Source organism: Myotis myotis, unplaced genomic scaffold (assembly GCF_014108235.1).
Source record: "Myotis myotis isolate mMyoMyo1 unplaced genomic scaffold, mMyoMyo1.p scaffold_m19_p_7, whole genome shotgun sequence".
NCBI lineage: Eukaryota > Metazoa > Chordata > Mammalia > Chiroptera > Vespertilionidae > Myotis > Myotis myotis.
The window spans coordinates 85,180,604-85,202,969 of record NW_023416379.1 but is presented as its reverse complement, the minus strand read 5'-3'; the positions used below and the strand labels follow the sequence as shown (position 1 = coordinate 85,202,969).

At 58.2% G+C, this 22,366-nt stretch overlaps 1 protein-coding gene and 1 long non-coding RNA gene across 2 annotated transcripts; one reads left to right on the top strand and one right to left on the bottom strand.

Annotated features, from left to right (window-relative positions):
• Window positions 1–833: 833 nt before the first annotated feature.
• LOC118659717 lies at window positions 834–3,465 on the bottom strand. Its single transcript, XR_004968672.1, has 3 exons — window positions 3,151–3,465; window positions 2,565–2,679; window positions 834–1,510 (listed from the first exon to the last, which is right to left on the bottom strand). It is a non-coding gene; the product is annotated as an uncharacterized LOC118659717 (long non-coding RNA).
• A 4,456-nt stretch (window positions 3,466–7,921) lies between these two features.
• Window positions 7,922–21,820, top strand: VEGFA (vascular endothelial growth factor A). The gene is made up of 8 exons (XM_036316885.1): window positions 7,922–8,015; window positions 10,196–10,244; window positions 13,303–13,499; window positions 14,216–14,292; window positions 14,635–14,664; window positions 16,521–16,592; window positions 17,711–17,842; window positions 19,886–21,820. Exons 2-8 carry the CDS (start codon window positions 10,214–10,216, stop codon window positions 19,905–19,907), a joined length of 561 nt encoding a protein of 186 aa, XP_036172778.1. The 5' UTR covers window positions 7,922–8,015; window positions 10,196–10,213; the 3' UTR covers window positions 19,908–21,820.
• Window positions 21,821–22,366: the final 546 nt, after the last annotated feature.

Here is a 22,366-nt window from a genome sequence, read left to right as displayed (position 1 = left end):
TGCTTTGCCTGGCCACTCCCACCCCTCCCCCACCTGCCCCACCTCTGAGGCCCCCCTAGGCCCCCGAGATCATGGTCTGAAGTTCTCCTCACATGGATACCCCTTGACTAACTGTGTGCTTCACGGATTATCTGGAGGACGTGAGGCCAGGCTGCTGCCGGAAGCCGAGGGGAGGTTGTTCCCACTCCCCATGGCCTGCCCTCTCCTCTGGGTCTGGGAAGGCAGGCAGCATGGTGGGGGTGACCCCTCCCAGGGCCAATCATTAACTGGCTTTATCTTTGTGACCTGTCCTGGGGGGCTTGGGTCATTGGGCCAGGCTTCCAGCCAAGGCCCAGGGGGTCACTAGAGGAGGAGGGAAAGGACCCTTCTTGCGAAGAAGTGGGGGGCACTTTGGGTCTTTGCCTCTTATTTTTCCCTAGAATTTCCCTGAAGGAACTTACATTGCAGCCAACTCAGTGACAACCTGGTGACACAGTTGCTCCAAAGCAAGGCTAGAGCAGGAATCCAGCCAACATACCCCCACCCAGAGTCATCTTTGGCATGCATTGTGTGACTTCTTGTCTTTTTTTTTTTTTTTTTTTTTTTTAACTGGGGGATGGGATGGGATAAAGTTACTTTCCTATTTCTTTCCGTTTGACTTTAGCCAAATGATAGTGGGCTTGCATTCTCCGGGAGTTTGCTCCCTCACGGGGGTAGGGACAGGAGAAAGGGAAGGGAAGTAACATGATGGGCCGCCTACTCTAGCTAGGCCAGGGGCTTTGCTTGTTGTATTCACTGTCACCCGGTATCCATAATACTGCCAGACCCCCCCATCCTCCCTGCCAAACCTCCGAGGATATGGTGGGGAGACTGGATCTCCCTACAACCTTGGCAGGAAGGTCCGTGACTCCCATTTTATAGATGAGGAGACTGAGGCTCAGACAGAGGAAGTGATGTGTGCAAAGTCACAGCTTGGACGTGGTGAACCAAGACTGAGCCCAATCCGCCTGGCTTTTCTCACTGCATGCTATGCAGGTGGGTGGAGGGTGGGGTAGGGGAGCTGGTGGGGGCTTTTCACAGTGAGGATTCACCAAGCCAGTGTTTTTTTTTTAAAGACCGAGGTTCGGGCCTCCCAGGTAAGCAGTCCCCTACCTGCTGAAACGTGATGGGCTCCTTGGAACCACATCTCCCCTGCACCACGTGGGCCGTGCCTCAGGTTTTAGCATGCATGGGGGGTTTCTCTGAGTTCAGCATCGTCCTGTCTAGGGGCCTTTAAGAAGGCACACTGCCTGGAAGATGTGACACTTTGTGTTAGCGATCGCACTCGGTTGCTTGGTGGAGCCGTGACAGAGACTTGAAGCTCAGGGGACGTCACCTCCTGCTTTTACCTGGGCAGAGCCTGGGGTTCAGAAGTGGGTACTGACTTGGCCAACGTCACACCACGTGTAGGAGGCTTGACGTTTTTTGCCCAGGGCGATCGCCAGGTCTCCATCCATGTGCGGCAGGCAGCCAGGAGAGCTCTGGGCACCTGCTGGGGACGGGGAGAGGGCAAAGCTGGAGCCAAGATCTTTCTGCTTCGCCTTGCCCCAGCCCAGTGGCCCTGCGCTGGTCACTGGCTGGTGTCCTCCTCCTCTGGCCCCCAGCAAACAACAGCAGTGCTGCACCTACCTCTAGTGTCTGCTTGTTTGTTTAAATTCTCTGGCAGAGACATGCTGTCCGGGGGTGGGGGTGGGGGGGTGGGGGGGAGGGGGGGAGACACTCCTGCCGGACGGGCTGCTCGGCCCCAGAACCTTCCCTTCATGGCACTCTGTTCCTCAGGGGCTTCTCTCCCGTCGTACCTTCTGGGGTAACTGTGTGCACAGCCATCTGTGCAGCAACCCTCCTATGCCGGCTTTTTCAGTCACTTTTACAGACAAGGGGAGCTGTACACCAGAGAGGTTGAGTCATTTGCCTAAGGTCACACAGTTAAAAAGTGGCAGAGCCAGGAGTGCCACTGGGGTCCATCTGGACCCAAAGCCCCTGAGCTTTCCACTAACCTCCTGAAGGTCTCCCTGTACCTCCTACAATACCAGCACAGTGTCTGGTGCCTGGTAGGCCCTGGAAAAGAGACACAAGTTGAAATGAAGCTCGGTCCAGGCAGGGACCAGGTTGGAAGGGGGAATATATCTTTAGGACTTTCGCTACCACCTTGTACCATCATCTTCTTCCCAGCAGAGAGACTCCCTCCAAGACTGGGCAGGGGTGTGGATGGGGCAACAATGGGCAGGATGGGGGTCTGACTTTGAGGGTTAGCAAGGACAGGGGTGTCAGGAAGTGGACATGTCTGGTGCTGACAGGGAGAAGCAATCCAGCGAGACAGCCTGGTGTTAGGGGGTTAAACTGAGGCCCAGGAAGGAGAGGCAGAGATTTGGCTGATGGGGCAGGGGGTGGTGTGCTCCCCCAGATAGCGTCCCTGCCCAGCCCCTCTGCCCTGTCTCCCGCCTGCTTCCCATCCTACTTCCGTCCCTTTTCCTGATTGGATTCTAAAGGGAGTTAACCTCTCTGGCTTCCTCTGCTCCCATCGTGTTACCAATCGGCACGATTACCTGTCATTAACCGAGTCAAGCCTCCAGGTCCAGATGTGGCTATGATGCTGGCCCTGGAAAAGAGGCCCTTCTTCCTGGCTTTTGCTTTGTCTCTCCATTGCTTTGTTGCAAAGACCTAGTGAGAGACAGAGAGAGAGACTGACCCACGGCCAGACGGTATTGCGAGGAACCCACCCCATTCTCTCTCCTTCAATTCAACTGGCTGGTATTCCTGCCCTTGCTGCGGGTTAGCTCTGTGGACCACTCCGTGTCTGGGGGTCGGGAGTTGAGTGGAGGGAGAAGACCTTCCTTCCATCACAGAGAGACCACGTGGAGAAATGTTTAGACAGCAGCAAGACTCAGGACCCTCTCCTCACTTGAGAGGGGCTCTGTGCCTTTATGCACAGGCGTGGAGGTTCACTGCCCACACCCACACCGGCGGGAGAGCTTCCCTGAACATCAGAGGTGACAGGACCTCAGGACAAAGTACAAGTATTGTGCCTTGGGCCGATCACTGCTTCCTTTGTTTGGGGCCACAGCTGGCTCCTGGCCACCTTTCACGTTCTTTTCCACCCCAACCCTGCCCGTCTCTCCCCTCCCCGCTCACCTGGAACACCTTCCCCTTCCTCCTAGGCGCCTTCTGAACTGCACAGAGCCTTCTGTGGAGGCCTCCTCAGCCCTGAGTGCAGCTGAGGTTGCCCCTGAGGGGACCCAGCAGGTTTTGGGCTGCTCTCTGCTCCTTGCCCCATCCCACACCATGTTGTTGGGTGACCTGGGGTCCCTCTGTGCCCGTGGGAGTCTCTGGAGGGACAGTCTGCCCCGACACTCCCGGCCCTGAAGCCACCTACGGAGCGAGGAGAAGTGAAATTAGGTTTGTGGATTAAGCTGTTGGGAAGAGAAGGTGCTATGGAGACATGATGTGGTCTTATGATTGCCCATTTGTGTTCTTTGTTCTGTGCATTGGGCTTTGGATCCCATGATAACGTGAGCACTGGCTGGGTCCATGATGGTGCACTCTTACCAACGCTTGTGATACCACATTGGGGGACGGGATCCAGAGTCCAGGCCCCTCCTCTAAGCCACCACCACCAGGTTGTGTGTCTGAAATAAAAGGTGGAGACGGGAGACCCCCAGTCCCCTCTCGCCCTGGTCTAGGGTGCTCAAAAGCCCGCAGGCCAGCCTGCAATTCCGCTCCCCTGCTTCCTCTGGTTCCTTGGGTAGAGCTCATGGAGGGAACCTCACATAGGGCGGTGGAACACACATTGCTGAATGCCACCAAGAGGATGGCTGGCTCAGGCTGGGGAGAGCACGGGGCTAGTAAGTGACAATGAATGGCCACACCTCCTTGGAACTTCTCCATCCTTCTTCCAACTTCAGGGCCGTTTATTAAGATCTCCTCTTCAGGCCTCTCCAGAGGCCGGGGAAGCCTGAGATGAGAAGGGACGTGGAAGCGATGCCACCGGGAGTCTCTGTCCTGGGCTCTGCTGGCTCCAGGGTAGGAATGAGGGAGGGGGACTCTGCCAAGGTGCCCATATCTTGTGCTCCGGAGGTTTGAGAGGAGAACCAGCTTGGGCAAGGAGGAAATTCAGCAGCTTGCCTTCCAGATCCCATGCAGCAGCTTGAGCATGGAGCCTAGGTGAGGAGGCCTGCCTGGGAGGGGGCCCTGAGCCAGCAAATAAATGTTTACTAAAAAGTAAACTGTAAAAAGACCTTGTTCCTGCTGCTGGGAAGCCTGCCAGGTGGTGGAGACAGGCCTGGAGGCATGAATGATGGAAAGAGTAGGATAGAATTGGGGGGCGCCCCTGCTCATAGGGCCCTCAGGACACCACTCCCATGGAACTTGCGTCCTAAAGGGGTAACCTAGCACTCCCACCAAACCACAGCGCCACGTGCTGAGGTGGGGGGCTGGCTGAGGAACCCGTTTGGATCATTTTGACCAACTTGGGGGAAGTTGCTGCATTCCCATTCTCTCTCAACTCGGCTTCCACTCTCAGCCTAGGCATCCACGGAGGCTACACCAGCCCTAGGCCAGGCCCTGGCCAGACCTACATAAATAAGGAGACCAATTGGTCCCTCTCTTCCCACAGGTATCAGAGCCCCCCTTTGTTCCCTGGGGGAGCCTAGGAGCTACTGGGTCAAAGCCCAACCAGGAATTTTTCCAGGTTGGTCCTATATGCAAGGGTGGGGTGGGGGGCCTTGGGGAGCACTTAGAGAAGATAGGGGAGTTGGGAAAGAGCGAGGCTTTGAAGGAATGGAGGGGATGAGAAGAGAGGAGAGAGAAGAGAGGCCACCAACTGGGAGAAGCAGACAAGGGATCCAGGGGTCTGAGGGTGCAGAGGACAACTCCCCAATTCTTTTCAGAAGAGTTGTGAGCCTGGTTGGGGCTGATGGAAGCCTTGGCCCCCAGCCTGGTGGGAGCTCTGGGCAGCTGGCCTACAGACGTTCCTTAGTGCTGGTGAGTAGGTTTGAATCATCACTCAGGCCCTGGCCTCCATCCGCTCCACCAGCCCCTGGCCTCAGTTCCCTGGCAACATCTGGGCGGGGGGAGCAGAAACAAGGGCCTCTGTCTGCCCAGTTGCCTCTCCCTTTGGGCTCTGCCAGACTCCACCGAGCATACGTGGTCTCCAACAGGTCCTCTTTCCTCTGGGCCACTGACTAACCCCAGAACCACACGCTTTCCATTCTCGGCCCCACAAACTTGGTGCCAAATACTCTTGCGGACTTCCGGAGGGAAGCCCCCCCTGGATACTTCCCAAAGGAACCCAGTCACCCCAGCCTGCTGGCTGCAGCTCACTCTGGTGAGCACATTGTCCAGATGGACACACGGGGGCCCTCTGTGCCCGTCACTGGGCTCTCTGCACATGGGACCCCGAGTCCAAAAAATACCACTGTTTGGGAGGCCAGAAATGCAGGGTTCAGGGGTAATCTTTCACTCTCATCCTGAGGCCCATTCCCTCTTGAGCCAGAGCTGGGGTGTGTCACTAGGGGGCGCTCGGCCACCACAGGGAGGCTGGGTGAACTTGGTAGAGCAGCGTCAGCGGAGAGTGTGAGGACGCGTGAGTGTCAGTGTGAGTGTGGGGAGGGGGAACTGGGTGTTGGAGGAGGGTGTCGGAGAGGGGAAGAAGGGCAGGGGTCACCCCAGGATTTCAGGAGGTCTGTGTGTCCCTACCTCCACTCGCCCCTGTCTGATGCCCCATCCCCACGCCCTCCCCACGCCCTCCCCAATATTCCCAGCAAAGGGGGAGAATCGCTTTCTAGTCCTGTTCGCACGTAACCTCACTTTCCTGTTCCCTCCCCGCAAACACCGCGTGTGGGTCTCCGGGCAGAGGGGGGCGGGTGGGTAAATATCAGGCTGTGAACCGCGGTGGGGGCCGAGCTCTCCCTTCACCGGGGAGGGTGGGGGGCGTCGGCTTCCCTAGGTGTCCGCGGGCGAAGGCTGCGCCAGGGGGCCGAGCCCAACTCAGAGCTGCTGGAGGCGAGTGTCTGCGCCTCGGGGGGCGTGCCAGAGGCGGGGTCGGCGGGCGGGGGCGGAGCCAGGCCTTTTTTTTGGGCGGCTGGTAGCGTTGAGAAGCGCAGAGGCTTGGGGCAGCCAGGCTGCGGGGAGGCCGCGGCGCGGGGGGCTAGAGGAGCCGGCAGCAGCGGCGCTCGGTCGGAAGACGCGGCGACGAGGCAGACGAACCCGCGGAGTCACCAGCCAGGGGTCTCCGCACTGGAATTTGATATTCATTTATCCAGGGTTTACCCTCCTTTTTTTTTTTCTTAAACATTTTTTTTTTTTTTTAAACACCCGTATTCTTTTCAGTTTTAATTTATTTTTGCTTCCCATTCCCCCGCTGAAATCGGGCCGACCGTTTGGGAAGATTGCTCCTTCACGCTCCCCAATCACACCGGATTTTGGAAACGAGTAGAGAGAAGAAAGAGGTAGCAAGAGCTCCGAAGAGAAGTCGAGGAAGAGAGAGAGAGACCGGGTCAGAGAGCGCGCGCGAGCGAGCGAGCCACGAGAGGGACAGGGGCAGAGCGAGTGACCTGCTTTTGGGGGTGACCGCCAGCGCGCGGCCCCGCATCAGAACAGCCGCGCTGACCGACAGACAGACAGACACCGCCCCCCGCCCCAGCGCCCACCTCCTCGGCGGCCGGCGGCCGGCGGTGGACGCGGCGGCGAGCCGCGGGCAGGAGCCGCAGCCCGCGCTCGGAGGCGGGGTGGAGGGGGTCGGGGCTCGCGGCGTCGTCCTGAAACTTTTCGTCCAACTTCTCGGCTGTTCTCGCTCCGGAGGAGCCGTGGTTCGCGCCGGGGCAGCCGAGCCGAGCGGAGCCGGGAGAAGTGCTAGCCCGGGCCGGGAGGAGCCTCCGTCCGAGGAGGAGGGGGAGGAGGAAGAAGAGAAGGAAGAGGAGAGGGGGCCGCGGTGGCGACTCGGCGCTCGGAAGCCGGGCTCATGGACGGGTGAGGCGGCTGTGTGCGCAGACAGTGCTCCAGCCGCGCGCGCGCCCCAGGCCCTGGCCCGGGCCTCGGCTCCGGGAGGAAGAGGAGCCCGCCTGGGCGACGAAGAGAGCGGGCCGCCCCGCAGCCCGAGCCGGAGAGGGAGCGCGAGCCGCGCCGGCCCCGGCCGGGCCTCCGAAACCATGAACTTTCTGCTCTCTTGGGTGCATTGGAGCCTTGCCTTGCTGCTCTACCTCCACCATGCCAAGGTAAGCGGCCGTCCCCGCCCGGCGCCGCGGGCAGCTGCGAGCGCCTCTCCCGGCTGGGGACGTGCGTGCGAGCGCGCGCGTGGGGGTTCCGTGCCCCACGCGGGTCCTTGGGCACCGGGCGCGCGGCTTCCCCCTCGATCCTCGTCCGTGGAGGGGGAGGGGGCGCGCGCTAGGTGGGAGGGCACCGGGAGAGAGTCTCACCGCCCACGCGGGCCCTGCCCACCCACCGGATCACCGCACGTACGATCTGGGCCGACCAGCGGAGGGCGGGAGCCGCTGGAGGAGGCCGAGGGGGCTGGGCTTGCGCTGCCGCCGGCTGCTGAAGTTTGCTCCCAGCCGCTGGTCCCCGACGAACTGAAAGTCCGGGCAGCGGGGGCGGGAGCCGGAGTCCAGCGGGCAGGGGGGTGCTCGGACCTTGGACCGAAGGAGGGCTGAGAGCGTGGAGGGGGCAGGGCGCTGGCGCGCGAGGGGGCTCGCTGTCACTGCCGCTGGATCCCTGCGGCCCTCTCCGCGAGTTTAGCAAAAGTTTCGGGGTGGATGGCTGCGGAGACCCCCTTCTCCGCCGGGCCACCTGCGCGGCGCCACCCCCGCCCGTCCCCGCTCGCGTCCCGCTCCGTGCCCGCCCTCCCCCGCCCGGCCGGGCGCGCGCGGCGCGGAGCCGATTACATCAGCCCGGGCCTGGCCAGCCGCGTGTTCCCGGAGCCGCCGCGGCCCGAGCTGGGAGTCCCGGGCGGCGAGCGGCGCCCCTCCCCCCGCCGGCCCTCCGCGGGAAGGTGACCTCTCGAGGTAGCCCAGCGGGAGCACCCGGAGAACCACCCTGTCCCTTCCGGCCGCCTCCGGCCCCTCACCCCTTCCTGTGCTGGGAGGGATTGCCTGACGCCCCTTCCTCATTTCCTCCCCAGCGTGGAGAGAACCCCTGCCCGTCCCTTTAGTTTTCACTCCCCTCTGCGGAGAAGACCCACCCAGCCCCTCTCAGCCCCCGAGTCCGGGGAGAGGGGGCTCTCTGTCAGGGGTCAGGGTGCCAGGGCCCCCGGGGGCTTTGTCCAGGGCTACCGCTCGGTGACAGGCAGCCTCCCTCCCTTCCCCCACACTTCCAAGTGGGATGCGCTGTAGCTCTTATGGGGTGGGCCGTGGGAGGGTTTAAAGAGTGCCAGTCCCCCACTTTACACTTTTTTGGGAAAAGGGTTTGAAATTTGCTGTGATGTAGGCAGCCTTGGGAAGAACTGCCAGCCTTGCAAACACACTTTGTCCCAGTGAAATGAGCCATTGGAGCAGGAGCAGGTGGTTTTTTGGAACTTCAAACTTGCCCACCCAACTTGATTCTCCAGGCCACCTAAGGGGCCATTTTCCCACCCCTCCCAGAGACCTCCCTCTTGCAGAGAGGCCGCAGGGAGGAAACGGGCTGGGGTCCCTGCTGCCACCAGAGTTCCCCAGACCCTGGCACAAAGGCCTTGGCTCCAGGCCTCCAAGTAGGGAGGGGAGGGGAGGAGTGGCGGACTGGCCATAGCATGACCTTCAGAGGCCCCCAGAGAAGGGCACCTGGCCCCTCCCCGCGCAGGACTGCTCCTCCCTGTGCCCCCAGGCCTTGCAGGGGGTATGAAGTTTCTGTCCCCTTCCTCGTTGGAGCCCAGGAGGAGTGGAGGCCATAGAGAGAATGTTGGCAGAGGGAAGGCAGGGGGTGTCCTGGGGATGGGTGAGGGGCTGAGGTGGAGACTCTGGGGGGCCCCTGAGGGAGCTGCAGTTGGAGGCTATCCAGCTGGGAGTCTGGAAACTGTTATCTGACCTTGGTCCTGGGGGCAAGGCTAGGGGAACTGGGGTGCCTTGGGGGGGGGGGTGGGAAGGAGAGAGAGGCAGACAGGCTGAAACTCTCATCTCAGTGGGTTTACAGTTCTGTGGGCTAGGGGGTGGCTCTGCTGTTCAGGATCTGTCGGGAAAGAGGGGCAGATGGGGTGGGCAGTTGGTGAGAACCGAGACCCTCTGGAAGGGCTGGGAGAAGCCTTTGCCCAGTGCTGTCAGGTTCACATGGTTGGACTTGTTGACCTTCACAGCTTCTGGGGAGGGGAGGAATGATCTGGTGGGGGTGGGGAGGGATGGGGGGAGGCCTCAGGCCTAGGTAGTACAGGGGGCCCCCTAGGGGCTGGGCATTGCTAAGGCATAAAAGACTTCCCTGGTTGCATTTGAGGAAGGTGCCCAGGTGAGAGGGACTTGGGGACCCCCTCAGTCTGGGAGGGAGGAGAAACCAGGGAACAAGGTAGGAGTGTGAAGCTGGAGATGTTGGAGATATATTCAGGCCCTGGTGAGACTTGTGCACGGGGAGCAATGAGTTCTCCCCTCCCTCAGGCCTTCCCCCCAGGTTTTACCCTCCAGGCAACCCGTGGGTTTGCTGAATATTCCCGAAGACTTAAGAGCCTGGATGGGGGAGGGTGGTTGGTGCCCTTCAGGCCTCTGCACCCCCTCCCTTCCCAGCATCAGCTCACCCTGGTATTTGTCATGTCAGCAGGAGAAGGTCACCATGTTGTTTTCCTCGCCCCCAGTCCTTCCTTCCTGCCCCAGTCCACATTTGTCCTATTTGACCTTAATACTTACCTGTGGCTTTGGACCAGGGAGTGGGGGGGTTTGGGGGGGTGGTGAGAAGATTCACTTCCCTTAGCTCAGCAATGGGCCAGTGAGAATGGGGAGAGAGAATTGTGGAGAAGGGACCTGGATATTCTGCTATTTTCCTACTGCATTTTGAGCTTCCCACCTCCAGTGTCTGGTCAGTCTTGATCTTCTTTGGCTTCAAAATTGGAGCAGTCTGGGGTGGTGGGTGGGCTCTGGCTGTAGGGAGCCCCTGGTGGTGCCCAGTTCTACTCGGAAGCCTTGGAGAAGCCAGAGGCTGTGGGCTGGGAGGGCAGGGAGGAGGAAGGAGGGGCAGAGTGAGGTCCCCCTGCCCATGCCCATGTCTCACTCTTTTGTTTTGTCCTCAGTGGTCCCAGGCTGCGCCTATGGCAGAAGGAGAGCAGAAAACCCACCAAGGTGAGTCCTCCTGGCTCCTGGATGGGACCCCTTAACTCCCCAAGGGTTGGGGAGGGAGGCCCTGTTTCTTCTGTTATGGTCTGCGGTGAAGATCAGGAAAGGGTAAGATTAACCCTTCATTTTGGAGGACTGGCTCTTCCCTATGCAAGCCTCTACTAGGGATAGGACTTGTGGCCTTTTTTGTCAGCTCTTTCCAGTAAAGTCTTCTTTGGAGAGGGAGCTATGAGCCTGGACCAGGAGGACAAACAATGTTCAAGGATCCCAGAAGTCTGTTTGTCGCCCCACCCCCCCTCCTCCAAGGGAGGATGGATACTCCATGTCACTTCAACCCAGCATGTCTCACCTGTGGGGCCTGTGTGCAGGGGCTGTGGCCGTTGCGATCCAGAGAGCTGGCTGTGCATGAGCTAGGGGTACGGAGACCCAGCCTCATGGGACCCCATCCCCCAGTTTGTATTCCTTTGGGGGTGGAGAGAGAAAGCCCTAAGGCCTCCCTCTGCCCTCCAGGTGGAGGAGGTTTGGGTCCTGTGAACTTCCCCACTGGGCCAGCAGGGGGCTGGCCGTCTCTCCAAGGCGCCCGCCCCACCCCCTGCCCAAGCCCAGTTGGCCTGGCCTGCCTTTTGTTCGCTGAGGTTTGGTATAGGGAGCCTCCCTTGTCTCTAGGGATGTCCAGGCTCTCCCCACCACTGCATGTGGCCTCTGCGCAAGCCTGGGGGCGCAGTGCCCAGTGCTACTTCCCCCAGCTTCCCATCTCTGAGGCGGTCTTCCTTTAGGCGCTTTTCCCTGACCTTAACCAGATAGGCCCAGGGTAGTGGCCAAGGGCGATGTTTGCACTCCCCGCTGGTGGTGATGCCCAGCCGGTTCTGCCTCCTTCCTGGCCTGGGAACCCTTTCCTTGGCCCAGGGCCTGGCTTCCTGGCCACTCCAAGCCTGTACCACTGACAGGCCACCCGCTCCCTGTGTCCCTACCTCCTCAGCCTCCCAGTGGTCTCAGTGGCCGGGGAGAGGCAAGACAAATGGTCTTTGTTGGGGAAAAGGTTGTCTTCGAGAAATAAGGAAAACAGCGGAAGCCCGATGTTGGAGTGTCTGTGTGTCCACGCCCTGTGCCAAAGCAGGACAGCTTTCTTTGGAGGCAGTGGCTAGGGGCTGGTGAAGTGTTCCCCTTCTACCTGCCACCCTGGGGAATCCGGGGAGCTTTTCCAAGGAATTCTCACCCAGAGTCTTTTTACCCTCAGCTATCAGCCACCATGGCCCAGGCCAGACTTTTCTACTCTCCTGTCCTGGGTGGGACCTGTGGCTCTGAGGCCTGGCCACCTCTGTCCCCAACCATGACAAAGTGTCAGGTCTTGATTAGTCATCTACTTCAATATAGACTCTGCTTAGAAAAGGACTTCTCCAGATCCCTAGCCTTGTTTTTATACTCTTTTTGAAGACACTTCACCTTAACCCTTTTTGGGGGCCAAAAGAATTTTGTGGCCGTTGCCTGGATAGAGAAAGTAGAGGTGGTAGGCAAGGCCTGGGACGGGCTTGGGGGTCCCCACTGTTCTTTCTGTTTTCACATCGGTGGCTTCCACCCCTACTGACTTTCCCTCAACTCTCCAAATTCTCCTCAACCCACTTAGGACACGCACAGCCCTCTGGCTCCTCTGCCTTCGTTCCCCTAGAGGGAGGAGGGGGAGGAGGGCTCGCTGAGGTTCCAGACCTTGTGTTACCTGGGCTGGGAAAAGGGAGCTTGTTTTGGGGCTGGAAAGGGTAGACAAAAACTCCACATTTCAGCCTTTGTTTCCGTGTCTTTAGAGATCAGCCTGAGCCGCCTGCACAGATGTGCAGAGCGGAGGGCCTGGCCCGCGGTCACACCAAGTCACGGCCGGAGCCCTGCCTCCTTGCTGGCTGGGTGCTGCTCTTCCCTCCTCTGCAGGGGAAACTCATTCCAGGGACAGAATTGCTGTGTGGAGGTGGGGGTGTGTGACAGGGAGTGGCAGGCTGGGCCACAATTTGGAGTAGTCATTCCAGAGTCCTGAGTTTATTTATTCTCAAGGCCCGCCCCTGTGGCCCAGAATTACCCCTTCATGCACCGATGCACCTCAGGCCCCGCCTCCAGCCTGGGACGCCGTCTTTGCCATGCTCTCCCTCCGGATCAACTTCTAGAAGTGCTCTGTGGCTGCAGTGGCAACACCGTTTTTTCCATGATGCAAGCAGTTTGCCCTCTTGGGTGGGGTTATCGGTGGCTGGCAGGGCCTGCCCAGTGTGCCCGCCCACTGCCACCTGCTGATTCCAGGCAGCCCCAGTCCTGTGCTATGCCCATTGCCTCCTCAGCCTACCTCTGGGGAGGGGTCTGGCAGGTGGCGAGGTGCCCCCTGAAGCTTCCCCTCTGTTTTCTCATGGCAGAGGAAGGCTGAGGGCTCTGATGCCCAGGCTGATTTTAACTCTACCACTTATGAGCAGTGTGGCCTTGGGGCAAGTTACTCAGCCTCCGAGCCTCTGGTTCCACATTTGTAAAATGGAGGTCCTAGAACCGCATAGTAGAGAATTGTTTGAGACGTCAACTTAGAGCACGGTACACAGGGCCCAGCATACAGTAAATGCTCATTCAGTGGCATTGGTAGGCTGGCAGGGTATGGCGGTGGCTATGGAGAGGTTGTACGTCAATGGAGAGTAGGATGGCCAAGCTGGCTGGTCCTTTTTCTAGGGGATGCTTAGAGCACCCCAACAGGTATACTCCTACTCAGACTGTCCTCTGGCATCAGGGTTGATCCAGGAATTGGCGTGGCTGTCATGCTGAGGCAGGGGGGTGAGATGTGGCGGGCCGTCTCCCACAGAACCCGACAGCATCCTGCGATCTTTGGCATAAAAGCAGGTCTTCAGCAGTGTTGATAGAAAGCTTAGGGAAGGACTTCAACCACAGCTGGAGGAGCTTAAGTTAGACGTATGAGAGGATGTGCCCGATAGTGGGCACCTCTCACAGAAACCAGGAGGGGTGGCCTTGTGGAGCGGGGTGGAGATAGGGGTTGGCCGTCTTTTGTGTGACCTGCTGGGCTCATGTGTCACCCCCTCCCGTGCAGTGGTGAAGTTCATGGATGTCTACCAGCGCAGCTACTGCCGTCCAATCGAGACCCTGGTGGACATCTTCCAGGAGTACCCTGATGAGATCGAGTACATCTTCAAGCCGTCCTGTGTGCCCCTGATGCGGTGCGGGGGCTGCTGCAACGACGAGGGCCTGGAGTGCGTGCCCACCGAGGAGTACAACATCACCATGCAGGTGCGTCCCTGTGAGGAGGAGGGGCGGGAGGGCACTTGAGAGGAGGAGCCAGACCTGCCTTGTCCAGCTCCTGCCCCTGAGCCAGGCGGGGAGGTGTGGCAGGTCTTGCCTCTTTGGGGAAAAAGAAGCCTGTACTTCCCAGTCCAGGTTCCCAGCAAGCTCCCACCGCCTCCTCCTTCTCCCTGACCTTTGCCCCTGGGTTCAGGAGGAGGGTGATACCTGTGACGGGAGCCTGTCTCGCCCTCCCTCCCTCTCGGGGGCTCTGTTTGGGAAGCTGGATGAGTGTGGTTTGTGGAGCGTTTCTAAGCCAGTGGTTTGATGCTGTCTGGTCATGGGGTCCATTTCAGCCTGGACAGGGTGGGAGGGAGGGAGCTCTGAGACCCCAAGGTGGGGGCTCTCAGGGTGAGGCCTAAAGGGAGGAAAGGAGGGGAGGGATGGGGAGTGGTGAGAACTTAGGATCTGAATTCCCAGCCTGGCCAACCCGTGCAGCTGTGTCTGCCTCAAGAGGAGCAGGGGCTCCTTGAGGTCAGCGGGGTTGGGGGCGTTGGGGTGGGCCTGAGGCTCTTTCTGATAGAGCCCCCGGCCCCCCTAACTCCACCACCCATCACTGCTCTGTAGAACCCCTGGGTGCTGAGTGGCAGGAGCCACAGGGGTGTCCCACCTGGGTATGGCTGGCTGGGTCACTAACCTCTGTGATGTGCTTCCTTCTCCTCTAGATTATGCGGATCAGAATTCACAAAGTCCAGCACATAGGAGAGATGAGCTTCCTACAGCACAGCAAATGTGAATGCAGGTGAGGGCGCAGTCAGCAAACGGCTGCCTGCTCTGTGCCAGGGTTAAGCCCGTTCCGCTTGTTGGCCCGTTTCCACCTCCCAGCTGTGTAACCTTGGGCATTTCAACTTTACTTCAGTGCCTCAGTTTCCACATCTGTAAAGTGGGTACAATAATAGTATGTACCTCATAGCATTGTTATAAGGATTCAGTGAGTCACATCTAAAGAGATGAAAACTGTATTGCTATATTGTAAACATTATGTTAAGTTTTCATTAGTAGTAGTATTGTTATTATATCATCACTCTCATCACCATCTGAACCCCTCTCTGTTTTGTTCTTTTCTCTTTCTCTACCGCTGCAGACCAAAGAAAGAGAGAGCAAGGCAAGAAAAGTAAGTGGCCATGACTTCAGTTCTCCTTCTCCTTGCCTGTTTTCTCGGTTTGGGGCTCTTGGCTTCCTCTGTCAGGGGCCTGATGACTTCCCTGGGTCAAGAAATGGTCTCATGAGGACATGTGGTGGCCGCAATGGGGTGGAGCAAACTCCAGGATTATGGCTGTAGTAGACGCAGGGACGAAACCCAGCGTGGAGCCTGGAGCCTGGAGCTTCCTTTGGGAGAACCAACGAGTCCTAGGTCTCCAGGTCATCCCTGGCGGGGACTGGTGGTCGTGGTGTGTCGAGGTGGAGTGTGGACACTGGCTCCCTGGCATGCTGTGGCTTCCCAGCACCCACCGCAGGGAGAGGGAGCCGGTGGCAGAGAGGCCAGCTTCTGTGCGTCAGAGGAAACAGCCTCTACGGTGGCTGCGGTGGTGGTGCAGTTGGCTTTGGGGCTGGCTGGCGTGTTTTTGGGCGTATGCCCTCCTGCAGGAGTGAAGCAGGCCAGAGACACCCAGCCCTCTTGGTCAGGGAGAAAGAATTGATTGAATGTCGGTCATTTCCGGAGGCTTCCAATTGCTCAGTGTGGAGGGTCAAGTCAGGATGGAGCAGGGGTGGAGCAGGGCCAGGTCTGGGGGCAGTGAGCCCTCAGGACTCGGTGAGCAGCTGACCTGGGGGACCAGTCTGCAGGAAAAGGGACTGAGAGAGATCACCTATGCCCTTCCCTCCCCTCCCTCACCAGCCTATCTGCTCATTTTCTGAGGACATTGAAGGCCCTTAGGCCTCAACCCTTTGTCTCTTCCTGAAGTCCCCAACTTCCAGAATTGCTGTGGATGAGAGAGAGAGAGAGAGAGAGAGAGAGGAGAGGGAGAGAGAGAGAGAGAGAATGAGAGAGAAGGAGGAAGAGGGAGAATGCATGTGCACATACTCGAAGACCTTCCTCCTTCTAGCATTTCTCCCAACAAGAGGAAACAGACTGCCCCCTTCCTCAGCGCCTTCCTCCCTCTTGCTTCCCCTGTGGCGGACATTCTGAGGGGCCTTCTCTTGGGTCTGGCCTGTGAGAAGAGCGCTGTTTCCCTCGACTGGACAGGCTTCAGCCTGCCTCCCTTGCCCTTTCCCCAAAGGCCTGCTTTGCCCACAGGGAGCGTGGGGGGGCTCGCCTGGGCTCGGCAGGGAGTCTGGTGAGATGGTGCAGCAGGCTTTGACAGGCTGGGGAGGTGCACCCTGCCAAGTGCGCCCAGGCCCCTCCTCCCCACGCCTCCCTAACTCCCACCCCACCCTCCTGCCAGCCTGCCTGGGGCTCTGAGGACACCCAGCCCCACCTCTCAGCAGCCCAGGTTATGACTCGGACCGGCAGATGCCTTATATGTGCCGTCCTTGGTTTGGTGCCAGCCCCCAGCGGAGCTGCTCCCCCACATTCTCAGAGGCAGGGCCTCTGGAGGGGCCCTTTTGCTATTGCACTTGGAAATGAAGATAGAAGGTGCCTGAAGCACAGGCCCGCCCCCCCCTCCCCCCCAATTAAATCAGGTTTCTGACCTTTCTCCCCAAAGCCTGGCCTATCTTTTATAGCCCCCTGCCCATCAGGGCCAGACTTACACAGGGTCAAGGGCCTGCTCGGGGTGCTTTGCCCCTCCCGGGGGCCAGGAGCCCCCATGAGCATGGCGGCCTTTGGGGCTTGTGCCCTCCACCCAAGGCCGTGTCCGGGGCAAAGGAGCCATCCAGGGCTGCTGCCCCAACCTGCACATGCGTGCAAGCGCTTCCTTGGAGGCTGCCTGCCCCCTCCCCTGAGCATGTCCTGTCCCCTGCCCTCCTCACGGCTTCTCTTCCTCTCCCTTCCCCCCCCCTCCTCTCTGGCTCTGTTTTTTTATTTTCCAGAAAATCAGTTCGAGGAAAGGGAAAGGGGCAAAAAAGAAAGCGCAAGAAATCCCGGTATAAATCCTGGAACTTGTACGTGGTGCCGCTACTGTCTCATTCCCTGGAGCCTCCCCAGGGCCCCCAATCTAACTCCCGCTTGCAGGACCCCTTAACCCTCCCCCCTCCTTCTGTCCCTCCCTTCCTGCCTCCTATCCTCCCCTCTGTCCCAGTGTCTCACTCTCTCATTCTCACTCCACTAATTGGCACCAATGGGTAGATTTCGTGGTGTTGTTGCTGGCCCAAGGTCGGGGGTGGGTGGGCAGAGTGGGCTTGGAGGAATCAGGGAGGGGGCTCTGGCCTGTGCTTGGCTGGGCACTGCCTTTCTCTCACCCACTGGGCACTGGTGGCCGGCCCATGTTGGCATGGGTGCCGGGCACTGGTGCCTGCTCACCCAACTGGTTTCCACTGCTCTGGGCTTCTGTGCTTGTCTGGAAGCTGAGGGTGGTGAGGAGGGTGGTGTGAAGAATGGGTTTGAATGACCTGAAGCAGCTGGTTGTTGGCTGAAGAAGGAGGTGGGGTGAGGTCAGGCACCATCTGGCACCCCCCCGCCCATGGACTTGGAGCTCCTCGAGGAGGTCCCCCTATTCCAGCCTGACCACGGCACCCACAGAGGCCTCTCAGTAGGGCAGCTGCTTGCTCTGTGTTGGAGGCTGTGGTGGGCCATGCTCTGGGGCAGCTGTCAGTGTCCCCCTCTGCGGACACTGCCTCTGGGCTCAGCCGGGTGTCACACCCCATTTCAGCCCACCTCTGGTGGAGGGGCCTGGGCACGCGCCCTCGCACAGGGAGAAGGTGGCTCCCGATTGCCGCCCCAGCAGGAGGAGAGCCAGGTGCTCTTTTGGGGGCAGTAGCAGTGGGGACCCTGTGGCCTAAGGCTTGCACTTGTCCAGTGGACAGCATTGCCCTCTCCTTGCACTCTCTGCCCGTCTGTGTTTGCCTCTCTCTGCGGGCAGGCTTCGTACCAGTGCTGCCTCTTTCCGCGTGCTCTCTGTCTTCCACTGTGGCACTTGGATCCTTCCAGGGCGTGGAAGGGTGTGGGGGCCCACGAGCTGGGTGGGGGCCCTGCTGCACACATTAGGGGGTGTTGCATGGTTTTTTTTCTCTCTCTCTGCTGACGCTCTAGCTTAGATGTCTTTCCTTTTGCCTTTTTGCAGTCCCTGTGGGCCTTGCTCAGAGCGGAGAAAGCATTTGTTTGTACAAGATCCGCAGACGTGTAAATGTTCCTGCAAAAACACAGACTCACGTTGCAAGGCGAGGCAGCTTGAGTTAAACGAACGTACTTGCAGGTTGGTTCCCAGAGGGCGAGCGAGTCAGAGAGGGGCTTGACACAGAGTTGGAGAGAGAGAGGGGAAGAGAGAGAGAGAGAGTGCGAGAGAGCGAGCGGTACCTGAGAGGGGCCAGCTGCTTGCTTGGCTTCTCGCTGCCTGCCTGGCGACTACTACCTTCTTGGCTGGCGAGGCCCCTGCGGTGGGTGGCGGGAGCTGGTCTGGCCTGGCAGGGCCCCTCGGAGGTTGCCCTGGTTGCCTGAGTGGGTCGACTGGTGTGGCTTAATGTGGTGGTGTGGACGCAAGCTGAGTGTTGTGTCCTGTGGTCCTGCTCGTGGTGGCTGTTGGTCCTGACACTGTGGTTACTACCATCGCTATTAACACGGAGGGCCCTTCCGGGTGTGGGGCCGCCGCCGTCTGTAACACGCAGGCCCTCTGCAGTCTGCACCCCTGGGCTCTTCACCCCTCACTGTCTCTCCACAGGGGCAGGACTTGAGTCTCTCCTCATACCGGGCTCCGGAAGGCATGGGCTCTGGCTGTTGGTTTAGGGAGGGTCGGAGATTTAACATCTGGGGACAGAAGAGTTCTTTAATACTCTAGTAGTCGTGGCAGCAACCCCTAACAGCCCACATATTACAAATGCCCCCAGGATGGGTGGAGGGAGGGCTGATGCCCACTTTCCTAACATTAGACTGTGAACTAACCCCTCACACCTGGGCCTGGTTTTTATTCACCTTCGTACCTGTGTGACCCCCGCCCCCCCCAGGGAATCTATACCTCTGTCCACAGTGGGGACCAGGGGAGTGTCAAGGGTGTGAGCGAGGTCAGAGGGTGAGGTCGGGCGCACAGGGCTGTGCTCAAGCACCCCCGGGGAGGAGGGGCTTCTGTGGGGACTCCCGGGCTAGTCCACATGCTTCATTAACACAGCCCTCAGAATGGGGCTACCTCCCCGCCACCGTGTTCCTGTGGCTTGTGAGTGTTCAGAGGACGCTGGGGACCGTGTCTTGGGGTGTCGCTGTGGGGCTCTGTCTGTCTGGCGATATGTGAAGACAGAGAGTGTATACTAGTGTTGGCGGTGGGGGCTCTGCCTAACTCCAGGCATGGATGAGGGGTCTCCACACCCCCCTGGGGAGCTGAGGGAGATCCGGGACTTGCCACTATAGGGCTTCCATAGAGATTTTTCTGCAGAGAGACTGTCTGGGGTGGGGATGTGTGCAGTGACCTAGGAGCTAACTGAAGGACCTTCCCCAGCCCCTGACTTGGCTGTGTGGGGGATTCAGTGCCCCAGCTAAAGGCTTAGGATCCCCATTCTCAGACTCTCAGAAGGGCAGGGCCTGCTCCAACGCCTCACAGTGGGGGGCAGGCCAGGGGCGGGGGCATGAGGAGCGAGTTCTTGGAGTCCCCTCCGCTTCAGTGCGACAGCACAGCCTCCGGTGGCCTCTCCCCCACCCCACGTTAAAGAGCATATCGGAAAGGAAAGCAGCCTGGGGCCTGAAGGACTGACGAGGCCTGTGGCTGAGGCTGGGAAGGAGGGGTTGGGGAAGGGAGTTGTGCCCCCCCACCCCACCGGCTCCCCTGCCTTGGGAGCTCCACTTTCTCAGGGGCAGCGTCCCGCGTCAGCTGGCTGTCTCCCACCGGGCCCCTTCCCCTGGCTCAAGGCGCTCTTTTCACTCTCTCCCCAGACTTGCCCCATGAGACGGAGCTGAAACACCTCCTTCTGCAGGGCCCTTTCCTGGTTCACTTGGCCCAGCTCTGGTCACCCATTAGCTCTTAGGCGTCCAGCAGGGACTGTTCTTAGTATGTGTTTATTTGTTGCTTGTGACGGGGTGTCCTCATGTTCTTGCTTTGTCTCAACTCGATTGTAAGCTTGAGAGGGCAGATGGGGAGCCCTCAGCATGGCTACTGCTCAGACGGTGGCTGGGACAGGGCCCGTTGGGCAGGGGCTGGCCTCTCCCTCGCCCAGGGTCCCTGAGGCAGGACCATGCTGTCACCATCCTCCCTCTGTGGGGACTCCCCCCAGCTCCTCCCCTGGCCCTAACCCCGCCTCTGTTTTCCGTTCTGCAGATGTGACAAGCCGAGGCGGTGAGCCAGGCTGGAGGAAGGAGCCTCCCTCAGGGTTTCGGGAACCAGACCTCTCACCAGGAGAGATGGATACAGAATGACTGATACAGAAACCACGCCGCTGCCACCACACCACCACCACCACCATCGACAGAACCATCCTTAATCCAGAAACCTGAAATGAAGGAAGAGGAGACTGCGCAGAGCACTTTGGGTCCGGAGGGCGAGACTCCGGCAGAAGCATTCCCGGGCCGGTGACCAAGCACGGTCCCTCTTGGAATTGGATCGCCATTTTATTTTTCTTGCTGCTAAATCACCGAGCCCGGTAGAGAGTTTTATTTCTGGGATTCCTGTAGACACACCCACCCACATACATATGTTTATATATATATATATTATATATATAAAAATAAATATATATATTTTATATATATATAAAATATATATATTCTTTTTTTTTAAATTAACATTGCTAATGTTATTGGTGTCTTCACTGGATGTATTTGACTGCTGTGGACTTGAGTTGGGAGGACACTGTTCCCACCCACATCCCAACAAGGAAGAAGACGGGAGGAGAGACTCTGGCATGATCTTCTTGTCGCTCTTAGGGGGCCAGGGTCCCCTCCCTTGCCTAGGAGCATGCAAGGCCAGGGCATGGGGGCACATTTGGCCTGCTTTTGGGAACACCGACAAACCCAGCCCTGGTTCCGAGCCTCTACCCCGAGTCAAATGGACAGAAAGACAGACGACAGGTACAGGGATGAGGATGCTGGCTCCAATCAGGAGTTTGGGGAGCCTCAGGACACTGCTGTGCTTTGGGGAGCCCCTCCACGTGCTGCACGGGCATCCTGCCCCCAGGGGCACTGCCTGAAGGATTCAGGAGCCTGGGCAGCCTTTACCTACTCTCACCTGCCTCTGAGGTGCCCAGGAGGCCACTGCCAGGTGTCCTGGCGAAGAGAAGCGGACGCTGGTGGAAGAAGAGCAGCCTGATGAAGCTCGTCGTCTGTGGGAAGGGCCTGTTGCCTTGGCCACTTCCCTGCTCCCTACCTGGGCGCAGCCCAGGGGGCCCGAGGTCCTCAGACCATTGAAACCACTAGTTCTGTCCCCCAGGAGACCTGGCTCTGTGTGTGTGAGTGGTTGACGTCCCTCTGTCCCCCCACCCGACCCTTCCCGCGGCACAGAGAGACAGGGCAGGATCCATGTGCCCACCATGGAGGCAGAGAAAAGAGAAAGTGTTTTATATACGGTACTTATTTAATATCTCTTTTTAATTAGAAATTAAAACAGTTAATTTAATTAAAGAGTAGGGTTTTTTCAGTATTCTTGGTTAATATTTAATTTGAACTATTTATGAGATGTATCTCTCTCGCTCTCTCGCTCTCTCTCTCTTATTTGTACTGGCCTTTGTGTATAAAATTCATGTTTCCAGTCTCTCTTCCCTGATCGGTGACAGTCACTAGCTTGTCCTGAACAGATATTTAATTTTGCTAACACTCATCTCTGCCCTACCCTTTCCCCCGGCTCCCCACCACACATTCCTTTGAAATAAGGTTTCAATATACATCTACATACTATATATATATTTGGCAACTCGTGTTTGTATATATATATATATGTTTATGTATATATGTGATTCTGATAAAATAGACATTGCTATTCTGTTTTTTATATGTAAAAACAAAACAAGAAAAAATAGAGAATTCTACATACTAAATCTCTCTCCTTTTTTAATTTTAATATTTGTTATCATTTATTTATTGGTGCTACTGTTTATCCATAATAATTGTGGGGGAAAAGATATTAACATCACATCTTTGTCCCTAGTGCAGTTTTTCGAGATATTCCGTAGTACATATTTATTTTTAAACAGCAACAAAGAAATACAGATATATCTTAAAAAAAGCATTTTGTATTAAAGAATTTAATTCTGATCTCAGAGCTCCTCCTGGTTTCTCCTTCTCCATTGAATCTTTGTTCCAGATTTCCTCCTGCCCCCTTTCCCTCCTCCCTTGGGGAACATGGCATTTATCTTAGGCCTGGGAAAGGGGTCCCAGGTGCTGGGGCCTGAGTCCTTCCGGTGTAGCTGGGCTGGTCCTGGGGAACCTGTCCATGCTCTGCCATGATATGGCGGGGCGGGGGGCCCTCTGGGAACGGGGGAGGGAGAGACAGCTCCTTAGACAGGAGCCAAGGGCCCCAAAGTGAGTAGTGATGCCTTTAGGAACCACGTAGTCCTGGCCCGCCCTGACCCTTGGTCAAGGAAGCAGCTGGCCATGGGTGTGAGCTTGCTGCTCAGCGGAAAGGGAAGGGCTGGATTTGGCTATGGGGCTGGGAAGTGGGTGCTCATGCGGGCCTGGACCCCAAGATGTACTTTAGTTTTACTTAGGGAGCCCTGGAGTTCCTGGAGCCCCTGAAAGGTCGGCCCACGGCTCTGGTTGCCCCTGAGTGGTCTTCTCTCCTGGGGTCCTGGAGTAAGTAGAAGCTGTC